The 12,118-nt window shown below is 40.0% G+C and overlaps 1 protein-coding gene across 1 annotated transcript in view; it reads left to right on the forward strand.

Moving 5' to 3' along the window:
* Positions 1 to 12,118, forward strand: part of NIPAL2 (NIPA like domain containing 2) — a 73,028-nt gene that overhangs the window by 19,502 nt on the left and 41,408 nt on the right. Inside the window, 1 exon segment of the mRNA XM_087864708.1 lies at positions 1,189 to 1,257. Within this exon segment, the coding sequence (XP_087720834.1) occupies positions 1,189 to 1,257 (69 nt within the window).

Consider the following 12,118-nt stretch of genomic DNA (forward strand, 5'->3'; position numbering starts at 1 on the left):
CCAGCAAGTATTTTTCAAGAGCCCCTAATTTTGTAAAGTAGATGATGTAGATGGTCCAACAGAGGCCTAAGACATGGTCTTCTTCCCTCGGACATCCCTTGCCATCCATCCATAGAACATAATGATGCACGTGACAGTATAAAAGAAGAAATAAAAAGAAGAAACAAAAGCATTTGCCATTTAGAGTCTGAGAAAGTAAGGATGGGCTGAGGTGGTCTGAACGGGTCTCAAGAAGCGGCAGAGGTCCTCAGCAGGCCAGGAGGGTGAAGTAGACTGGAATGGGCTGAGGAAGGGCGCTGTTCTTTCTAGGCGAGAGGGGAGACAGGAGCCAAAGTGTGATGGACTGGAGAATGTCGTGTGCCAGGTACTGAGGTAGAGGTTCCATTAAATATGTTGTGGCCAATTGTCAGCTCAGGATGAGGACTGATTATGGGGAGCTGCTATGATAGTTTTATATTCGACGTGGCTATCTGTAGAGAAACACTGTGGGTTCTTGATGAGAGGAGTGGTGGGAAAATGTAGTCTGTCTCCCATGGAGATCATAGAACTTTAGAAGTAAAAGGATTTTGGAAACATCTTATTCAACATCTTCTTGTTTCCTGAGGCCATGGAGCTGAAATAACTTGCTCAAAGTCAACGGTTAGAAAATAGCAGATCTGAATCTCAGACACATGCTTTCATTCCAAGGCCAGCGATCTCGCCTTCATACCACAGCCCTCCAGAATATAGTAAGAGAAAGGAGCGAGGGAGACCAGATGGGCAACAATTATGTCCATACTTGAGGCAATGAACACCACGATCAGAGACGTTGCTAAGAGAAGTCAACAGAAAGGACAAATAAGAAGCACCTTAGTGAGCAAAAGTCAGAACCTGGTAACTATATTTTCTTTATTTGAGCCAATGAGGCAAATATCTAGAGAATTCAGTAAAGGATTGCGCTAGTTCTAAAAAAAATAATATTTGACTAAAGTGAAAAAACAGATCCTGGTAAAACCACTATTCACAATCCAAACGACCATGGCAAATGGGTGCTAAGTAAGTATTTGCTGAATGAACAAGCACATGAATGAATGTATCAACTTAAATTTTGTTGGTTTTGTTTTGTGGGTTTGGTGTTTTTGTTTTTTTTTTTTAATTTAGAAGTATCTTACAAGTGCTATTTTAAAAAGAAAACATTTTCTTTTACAGATTCACCTTTTGGGAGTCTTGCTAGCCATTTTAGGAAATTTGGTAATGAGTATTTCCCTAAATATTCAGGTAAGAAGTAGCTTATTTTTCTAACTCTATAGTTTGATCCAGGAACACATTATGACTTTAAGAGGCCTCCGTTCCTTCTTGGGATCCTTCCTCCACAATGATATACAGATGGTTACATTTTATGACCTCACTGATGTAAAGACACACACAGTCTAGTCTGGACTGCATTCACTTTGTTCTTCTGATTTTAAAGGAAATTCAATGTTTTTCTGGGCCTCTTGATAATATTACATGTCCGAGGCAAGGTGCTTTGGTGGCTTGTGAATTTGTACCACAAATTTGTACCAAAGATGTTCATAATCTTGGCATGAACCAAGGTTTATTTTTAATGTTCTGTGTTTTCTTATTTTTTTATTTTTTTAAAAAGATTTTATTTATTTATTTGACAGAGATAGAGACAGCCAGAGAGAGAGGGAACACAAGCAGGGGGAGTGGGAGAGGAAGAAGCAGGCTCATAGCAGAGGAGCCTGATGTGGGGCTCGATCCCGTAACGCCGGGATCACGCCCTGAGCCGAAGGCAGACGCTTAACCGCTGTGCCACCCAGGCGCCCCTAATGTTCTGTGTTTTCTTCTAGTACTTTTATTATTATTTTTTAAAGTTTTTAAATGTAATTTAGAATGGTACGTACTTCTTAATAGAAAGTAGGCTCAGGCATCATCAAATCAATAAGGAAATAGGGCTTTATTTCACGGCCAATTTTCCAGGAATGTAGATATTTCCAGTACAAAGAAATACTCTGACCGTGTATAAACAAGCATCTATCACCCCGACCCCCACTAGCAAAACCTCTGCCCTGCTATGTTTATTGTGGTAGCTGCTTTGACGCATACATTTAAATCCCTTTTCAGAGGGGCTTTCTCGAGTAATGTTTATTTTGGCATCTGGGCTTTTTCGACAATCTAAAGGAAGTGTTGTGGTGCGGTGGACTAAAAAGACACTAAATTCTTTTTTTTAAATAATTTTTTATTATGTTATATTAGTCGCCATACAGTACATCCCCAGTTTTTTATGTAAAGTTCCATGATTCGTTACTTACGTATAACACCCAGTGCACCATGCAGTACGTTCCCTCCTTAATACCCATCACCGGCCTGTCCCAATACCCCACTCCTCCCCTCTGAAGCCCTCAGTTTGTTTCCCAGAGTCCATAGTCTCTCATGGTTCATTCCCCCTTCTGTTTATCTCCCCTTCATTCTTCCCTTCCTTCTCCTACTAATCTTCCTGCTATTTCTTATGTTCCATAAATGAGTGAAACCATGTGATAATTGTCTTTCTCTGCTTGACTTATTTCACTTAGCATTATCTCCTCCAGTCCCATCCATGTTGCTGCAAATGTGAAATCGTTCCTTTTGATGGCCGAGTAATATTCCATTGTATAAATGGACCACATCTTCTTAATCCAGTCATCTGTCGAAGGGCATCTCAGCTCCCTCCACAATTTAGCTATAGTGGACAATGCTGCTATGAACATTGGGGTGCATATGGCCCTTCTCTTCACTACATCTGTATCTTTGGGGTAAATACCCAGTAGTGCAATGGCTGGGTCAGAGGGTAGCTCAATTTTTAACTTTTTAAGGGACCTCCACACTGTTTTCCAGAGTGGCTGTACCAACTTGCATTCCCACCAACAATGTAGGAGGGATCCCCTTTCTCCACAACCCCCCCCCACATTTGTTGTTTCCTGCCTTGTCAATTTTTGCCATTCTAACTGGCGTAAGGTGGTATCTCAATGTGGTTTTGATTTGAATTTCCCTGATGGCTAATGATTTTGAACATTATTTCATGTGTCTGTTAGCCATTTGTATGTCTTCATTGGAAAAGTGTTGTTCATATCTTCTGCCCATTTTTTTTATTTGATTATTTGTTTCCCGTGTATTGAGTTTGAGAAGTTCTTTGTAGATCTTGGATACTAATCTTTTATCTGCAGTGTCATTTGCAAATATCTTCGATTCTTCACACTGCTCATCTTTGGAGAGCAATTACTGATACTAATTTTACATTTGTGAGAATTAAGCAACATTCTTATGTAAGGAAGGCCCTTTCCATGCAAAATTCTCTGTCGATTGCCATCACTTCTGCAGTTAATAGGTTTGGAACAAGCAGAAAACCATAATAATTGCTCTGTAATAATTGGCAAATAAACTTAAAAACCATGATGCGAATGCATAGGACCAAAAATGTTCAAGGCAAGTTTTAACTGGGTAGAAATATTTTCTTATTTGCATTCTGATTTACTCCTAGAAATATTCTCATGTCCAGATGGCGCACCGGGAACACCCAAGGCCCTACTTCAAGAGCGTGTTGTGGTGGGCTGGAGCCGCGCTCATGGCCGTGGGGGAGACGGGCAACTTTGCAGCCTACGGGTTTGCTCCCATTACTCTCATCGCTCCGTTAGGCTGTATGTCTGTTACAGGTGAGCAGTTTCTCTGTGTTTTGACAAATAGAATTTTTTAGAGATCAGAATAGTTGGTGAAACAACATATAACTTGAACAACACATGAATAAAAGAAGAAAGTCTACTTCCTGTTTTCTTAGCACTTTAACTTGGCACAATTACACTGATTTCACTGATCCACCATCATGCTGCCATGTTACCCATGAAGAAACTGGCACTTTGTAACTGTAGTATTATGTTTAAAAGCTTGATTTCCAGCGTCTGCATCTTAATAAATTAACAGTAACAACAAATGTAATAGCATGCTTTTTAAATTATTAGTGAATTATCTAAAAACATTCGTAATACATTGCATTTTATTCATATGTTAGACTGACATTATGTGTACTTAGAGTGTTTGATGCCTAATCTTGACTCCATAGTTCAGTATCTCTTTTACATTAAGAATTAAATGTGGCGGGGGGGGGGCACCTGGGTGGCTCAGTTGGTTAAGCCTCTGCCTTCTCCTCAGGTCATGATCCCAGGGTCCTGAAATGGAGCCCACATCAGGCTCCCTGCTCAGCAGGGGGGCGGGGCTGGGGTCTGCTTCCCCTCTCCCTTTGCCCGTCATCCTTGCTTGTGCTCGTTCTCGGTCTCTCTCAAATAAATAAATAAATAAATAAATAAATAAATAAATAAATCTTTTTTTAAAAAAAAGAATTAAATATTGGAGCACCTAGGTGGCTCAATCAGTTAAGCATCTGACTCTTGATCTAGGCTCAGGTCATGATCTGAGGGTTGTGGTATCCAGCCCTGTGGGATCCAGCCCTGCGGGCTCTGTGCTGGGTGTAGAGCCTGCTTAAGATTCTCTCTCTGTCCTTCCCCCCTCTTTCTGCCCCTCCGCCTGCTCGCATGCTCACGCTCATGCGCGCCCTGTCTCTTGCTCTCTCTCTAAAGAACCATGAGAGACTATGGACTCTGGGAAACAAACTGAGGGCTTGGGTGGGGGGGCGGGAATGGGATAGGCTGGTGATGGGTATTAAGGAGGGCACGTATTGCGTGGTGCACTGGGTGTTATGCGCAAGTAATGAATCATGGAACTTTACATCAAAAACTAGGGATGTACTGTAGGGTGACTAACATAATAAAAAATTAAAATTAAAATAAAATAAAATTAATCTTTTTTAAAAAGAATTAAGTATTGGTTATTCTACATTACTATAAGAATGTGTAATTTTACAGTAATGTCACAATTAACCTACTTTCAAAATTTAAATGATTTACTAGATATATCTAGGAAAGAGAATATGAGATGTTGCTAAAGACTTAAAAAAAAAAGAGCAAGAATCACTGCTAAAAGGATGAATAAATTTTCTAAGCCTTAGGATCAATAGAATCTTTTTAGTTTTCCTTCTTATTTGCTGCTATGGAAACTGCATGTTTTTGAATGCCTGTGAATTTGAAATTTCCAGTGAAGTAGGAACAAGTTGATGGTTATTGTCTGGTAACAACTAGATCAAGCGTAAGAAGCACTCACATGTCCCAATTTTAATATTTCTCCTAAAAATATCATATTCTTAAAGAAAGCATAGTTTAAACTGAAATGTATATTCAAAAAGAATTGTATTATATTTTGAAAGTAGTTCCCCCTTTCTAATCACTCAAAATATTCAAACAAGTAGTTTCCTCTTTTTAATCACTCAAAATATTTAAACAAACAAAAAAAATCACTCAAAATATTTTACTTAAAATATTTTCATAGTATACTGTAGTAGAATATTTAGCAAAGAACACTTTTTCAGCTTTCTAGAAATTGCTCGGTTAAAATCGCCATCCTGTTACTACTCTGAATAGGCACACAATTTACGCAATCATTTACCCATTTTAACATTCTAATAAAATGAGCAGTTTTAGTATATCTTCTCTTTTCTACACGTACCATGTACATGGACATTGTGGATTTCTTCTTTCTTCTCAAAATCTGAGGAATAATAGATAAAAGATCTAGTTATATTGTCACTTTGGGACCTCTCAGGCCCCAGGTGTTCTGAAAATGCTGTATTATTCTTCGTAATGACTTTATATTTAGAGCTAGTTTTCATTTTTATTTCTTGTTTTGTTTTATGCTTAGCTTCCATGAAATAGATTTAAAAAAAAAAAAAAAGCATCCAGGAATATAAACAGACACCTGGGGGAGGGTTGAGTGTACCACATCGTAATGAAATTCTCCATTTATCTCGAGTCTCCCAGGTACTGGGAATCCTTTTTTCTGGGAACAAGAAAAAGAGAGCTACTCCAACTCGCTTGAAGAAAGGGGAGTATGGCTGGATTCATTACAATGATCAGAGATGTCACAGAAATGAAATACAGCCAGGCCCTGTGGGACCTAAAGTGAGAATTTGGAAGTTGCCAGAGATTACGTGTCCCTTGATCCCCCTTGCAGACCTTCAGAGAAGCTGCCTGTGAAGTTGCTCATCTTGGCCTCACTTGCTCAAAGCTCCTATTAATAATAGGAAGCTTAAGTTTTCCCACTCACCTTAGACAGTGTCCTGTCCTCCCCAAGTCCCCATGGGCCAGTCTACCTATCTTCAAACTCTGAGCCCACTGGTTTGACGGATGGGGCTTTCTTAAAGCTATAGATCATTTTTCTTTGTGTGCTCTTAGCCCCAATTAATATTTCAATGTTAGAACTTTTTAGCAACCTCCCTCTCTGCCCATAAAATGATTCAAAGAAGTAAAAAATACAGCCTCAAATACAAACCATTTCCTACTTTACAATCTTTGCAAACAGTAATATATGCTCATGAGTAATATTCCCACAGCATTCCTGAGCTGAACTTAGGTTATTGTGAAGTGTTTTGAGTGAGTTATGGACCATTGGTGATTTGAGAATGTTCCCCAGAACAAACCCTTACCACCCTGAGATTCCTTATAAAGATTCTAGAAACTCTAAAGGACCTGAAGCAAAAAAAAGAAGTATTTTTAAAATAGCCATATCATATGGCTCTGTCTACAGATGAGGCAGAAGAGTGTCCACATTTTTCTGTGCTGGAACTTTTTCCTCTTATTATTTCTTGGGAGATTCATGAAAGGAATCAGACTTCCTTCTGAGTGAAAAAAAAAAACAAAGATATTGTATATTGCATGGAATGGGAGTTTGCATATTTTTTTCTGGTCTTTCTTCTATATTTTGTTGTTTTTAAAATTGAAAAAGAAAAAGAAGAAGAAGAAGAGGAAGGAAGAAAATTAAAATCCAGAACAGCTTTTAAAAAAGCTGGAGTTCCAAAGTAGGGTAGGTACCGTCTTCCATCTTCCTGCTCTGCTTCAGGTTCACATCAGCACACCGTGCTCCTTTCTCCCCTCCGGAAGTAAGGAGAGATCCCGTGTAGGTAATCCTGTAGTCTTATCTCCCTGCACACAATATGCCAGGCCTAATATATCAGACCTGCTGTCTCGTCTTACCTCATCAAAATTCCTTCTCCCTTTGTAACTTCAATCGAACACATTGTTCTTAGGACTAGTATATGAGAAACACTGTGTTGAAGCATTATGGCTATTTCAGTTTGTGCTTTTCCCACATTCCTGCCTGCATCCATCTTCCCGTCTATCCTTTCCTTCCCCTGCCGTGTGTGCTCCGCCGTGCCTCACTGCCACGCTCACCTTGAAGCAGCCATCCCTCAAGCACCAGTTTTACCGGTGGGTCCAGAGGTGCTCTGAGAGACAGAGCTCCACGATCAAACAGACTTCCGCGCTATTGGATGTTAGATGCTAGCCCGGTTTCATGAGTGCAGGGCTTTGCGGGGCGCACCCAGGACGGGCCCACGCACACTGTGAGTCTTTCAGAGGCAGAGGCAGTAGGCCAGGGTTCGAGAACCTGCCGACCACAAAGTGTTTTTCTATGAAGCATCCTCAAAGGACAGCAGTTCTGCAGAAAGCCCTTCAGGGAATTCTTAAGGCAGTGCTCACATTAATAATTATCCAATCGCCACTGCCTGGCTCAGGGGAGCTATCTAGCCTCTCTGAGTCTCAGGATTGGATAGTGGGGAATAATCCAGGCAGATCTGAATGCCCAGGCCTGGGGCCAGCATTTTGAGAATGTCAGAGCCGTAGTATCCCTGCGTCACCTTGCACTTTTACCCTATTTTTCTCACTGCACAATAGGTCCAAATTCTGACGAATATGCTCTTTATACTGGCAGTGTGGTTAATGCTGGACGTTGACTTGTGTTTGTGTTTCCATTAATTGAGAAAGCTTAACTGATGTTTTTCTTCTCTCTTTTTTTTTTTAAGATTTTATTTATTTATTTATTTTAGAGAGGGAGAGAGAGCAAGCAAGTGGGGGGAGGAGCAGAGGGAGAGGGGCAAGCTGACTCTGCACGCACTGAGCATGGAGCCCAACGCAAGGTTTGATCTCACAACCCCGAGACCATGACCTAAGCCGAAATCCAGAGTCGGATGCTTGCTTAACCAACGAGCCACACAGGTGCCCCTTAATGGATGTTTTTCAATTTCGTCTATAGCCTAGGCTGGATATTTGTCCCAATAAGACAGGGCAGTTGAATGGTCAAGAGCATGCGCTCTGGGGCCTCACAGGGAGCTCTAGGGTCCAGATCTCAGTTCTGCCAACCGGAGAGCTCTGTGACCTCCACACCAGTAGTTTAAACAATTTTTATACCTCAGATCCCTAATCTGTAAAATGGAGATAAAAAAGAGTTCTTTCCTCACAAGTTGTCCTCAGGGAAAAACAGGGTAAACACAAACACCTAAGAACAGTGTTGGATACAGTCTACAGTGTTTGACATAGTGACAACACTAGTGTTTGACATAGTGACAACACTAGTGATTGTCACTGTGATTTATAATAATGATTATCACTCAGAAACACAGCACACTGTTCTTTATAAGGGCATCTATTCCCCAGGCCCCAAAAGGTAGCTGATGATTAAATTCTCTAAAATGGAGGAGCCAGGTTAAGAGAAGCTTTTTATTTTCTTATCCATGTAATGGTTAATTTTCAGGGAACAGAAAAGTAGGGTCCTCACAGCTCATGTGTTCAACCGTTGAGCAGCAATTACCCTTTGACTCCTCCACGTGCTCCCTACCAAAACATGTTGGAAAATATCAATTTCCAAATAACGTACCAAGACAAAATAATTAACGCGCACACACACACACACACACACACACACTTGTCAGAGGAAAACATGGAGGCATAAGATGTGTGTGTAACTTTGTATCTTCTTGCTCTGGCTTTGTGGCACTTTTGTGTACTTGCTAATTAACTTCAGCGAGGCTGAAGGACAGATTTCTTTCAGGCCTAACTGCAATTTGAGAATGTGTTTTTGGAGAAATTATTATACCAGAAATCTAGTAAAAAGAAATAAGTTGGATATACTGAGCAGTTTGTAATAAAATTTTAAAATACTACTACTCCTTCCCTCCGCAGAAGGCCTTCCTTAGCTTCCAGAGTAAATTAAAGAGGCTTATTCTCTGTTGCCTTAGCACCCCCACGTGGGTCCTCTTCTTGTCTATGTGGTGCCTTTTTCTGAATAGAAAAAGGTAGCATTTCTCATGATACTTTATTTCTGTTTGTCTGCAAATCATCATAATTAGTACAATACACTTTGGTGCCACCTGTCCTAAAATTGTCCTGAGAAATATACAAAGCAGCAAGATAGGAGATGTGGGTGGTGCTTCCGCAGACATTGTGTCTTTGTGCACTGTGCCACCTGCTCAACCCCACACGGCAGTCCTGGTCCTACATTCCCCTCCATGACTTCCATCATTCTCACGATGCCCTGCTTAAGGTCCTTCCTCACCTTTTAACTGAGACCCAGGAGACGTGACTGTGTATGTCTGGTTGCTTTCCATCTTCCTTCTCCAGGAAAGCAGAGTACAGGGAAATCATACAATACAGCTTTGTAGACCTGGTTTGAATTTGAATTTTGATAAAATGAGGATAGGATGTTCTGTTCTAGCGTGTTAGAAGACAAAAACACTTGCTTAAAAGCACAATAGTTAAGCATTTCATTGCAAGGAACTCGTGGATATTCACTTCTGTACATACTTAAAAGTTTATAAGCTTGTCCTTTGGGGACAATCTAACAAGTTAAATTATTTGTGTATCTGCAAAGTGCAGCCTTACATTTAACGTTTTACTTTTTCTGCTCATCCTCATGACATATCTATGCTATGCCTAAGCGTTGAGAGATGGTTAAAAATCATACAACCATCAACAATCAAAAGAATTGAAGTCAAATGGAATTAAGGAGATTCATGGTCAAACTTAGTCTGTATAAAATTAATTTTTCTGGGAGTGGCAAAGGAGACTGTTGCAGGGGCAGGGAGGAACAGAACATAATGAAAGCACCAATGACATTTTTCAGTTCTATATCCCTGAATGTATTGATTTAAAGTTCTAAGAGAGTTCATAGAATACATCACCCTTTTCCAAGTTAAATTCAGGCAGTACTTGAGAAATAATGGTAAGAAACAAGTACTGAATGGGCATCCACCACATCAGGTAATGTATAAGACACATAAACTTGCTGTTTTACTTCATTATTGCCCAGATGAATAGAAGTGGGTAATGAACAGCCTAAACTTGAGATGAATTACGTGAGATCAAACACTTGGAATTTTACACGGAATGATAGAATCAATAGCAACAAGATCTCCTTGGCCCTGGAATAATTTCCTAAGAGAAGTAGTCACCGTGTGACTGGGCTAGTTCGGATGATGGTTGGAGAGCCAACTGCACTGAGAAAATGAGGAGAGAATGAGACACATGACCGATAAGTTTTTTCCATCTCCAACTTTTCCCTAACATGCTGGCTTTGGCTCAAATGGAAATTCATGATGTGGAATATATGTTGTTTCGTGTATTTCTCTTGTGCTGTGATGGAACTGTGAGCTGAAATGTGTCTGTAATCCATTAGGCGATGGTCATAGTGTAGCCAGAAAGCCCTGGTGAGGCCTTTTGGAACTCTAAAGAAGTCATCTCAAGCAGAAACTTTGGTCTCCAAGATTTTTATTAGAAACAAATGAAAGGAAACATAAACAGACCAATAAGCAAGTGACCTGTAGCATTCCACAAGCCTAGATGCTGCGAATTCTCCCGGTCCTTCAGAGCCCCGTGCTTAGTGCCAGCCTGGATGAGATCACTGGAGCTCCAGGCCACATGGGCTGCCTGTGGGCGCTTCACACAGGCATGTATTTTAATGTTGGAAATATGCAGAAAAGATCCCTTTTTTTTGGTGGCTTGCTGGGTTGTCTGCTGTAGCAGATTTGTCCCCAAACCAGCCTAAATAAATGTGCAGGAACTGCTCATGCACTCGGCTGAGAGCATTCCTAAAACCTAAAAAGCGCTATTCGAAAGGTCTTTTCCACTCATCCTGATTTTTTGAGAACACCATGAAGTATTTCTAGAGACATTGCTCCTGATGAAGTAATGTGCTATTATATAAATTTATAATACAGAGTTAATCTTCTCAGTGATGGAGTCTTTACTTTTTTGGAGTCTTTTCAAGTTTAATCACTAATGTGTGTCAAGAAAAATGTAGAAAAGAATGATTATTCTTAATCCAGGTGAACTTCCTTATTTGAAATTATACAAATTACCCATGAGCAGTTTCTTCAGTATCTTCAATAAATGACAATAGCAATTTTTTTATTAACATAAATTACTTGACACTTGTATTCCTGCCAGTATGGTAGGACAACTTTTTTCTCTACAAAGAAGCATTTTCCAACTGTCACATCCTTAGATTTTCAAATCCTAACTCCATGGGGTATGTTGTAATTGACATATGTTCCTTCTACCATTCTACAACTAAGGGGGAATGATGATTTTGGGGGAGTTGGTACCTCCATACAATTACAGTTGATTGAGCCTGGGAGCAGGCTCAATGTGTCCGCATGTTTGAAGCTTGATTGTGAGTGAGGGGAAAGCGCTTCAGTGGTTTGCTTTTTAGCAGTGCAATAAAGTTGCCATTATAAATGGTCAGAAACCACAAGCCAGATATTTACATGTGAGGATCTGTTTGTAGCATTCTTATATATAAATATGTTCTTTTCATGGGCTATTTTTTACAAAAGGGTTTCCTTTACTACTTTGTCTTCCACTTTCCTATAGTATAAAAAGATACCCTGGTTTCTCTTCAGATCATAGAGGTTAAACAATAAATTGGATAACACTAATTGAAAATTGATGAAATTTTCACTGTGGGCTAGATGAGATTTCAAAAACTGGTATCCTATAGGTCAGATCTGACCTTTCCTGTGTTTTGTTTGGCTTAAACAATGCTTTTAAAGAATATAGATTAATTTCCCATGTTTAAAAATTGGACCATGACACACAAAAAGTGGTTTGCCTTAAAAAATCAGATTTGGTAGTCCTGGACTTGCATTTGGCTAAGGCTGAATTGTGGCTGCCACCTTTCACTGACCTTGTATATTCTAGGTCACCATGGCCCCACTGCTTCTCAT

This window comes from Ursus americanus, chromosome 9 (assembly GCF_024610735.1).
Source record: "Ursus americanus isolate L20-20 chromosome 9, mUrsAme1.1.p, whole genome shotgun sequence".
In the NCBI taxonomy this organism is placed as follows: domain Eukaryota; kingdom Metazoa; phylum Chordata; class Mammalia; order Carnivora; family Ursidae; genus Ursus; species Ursus americanus.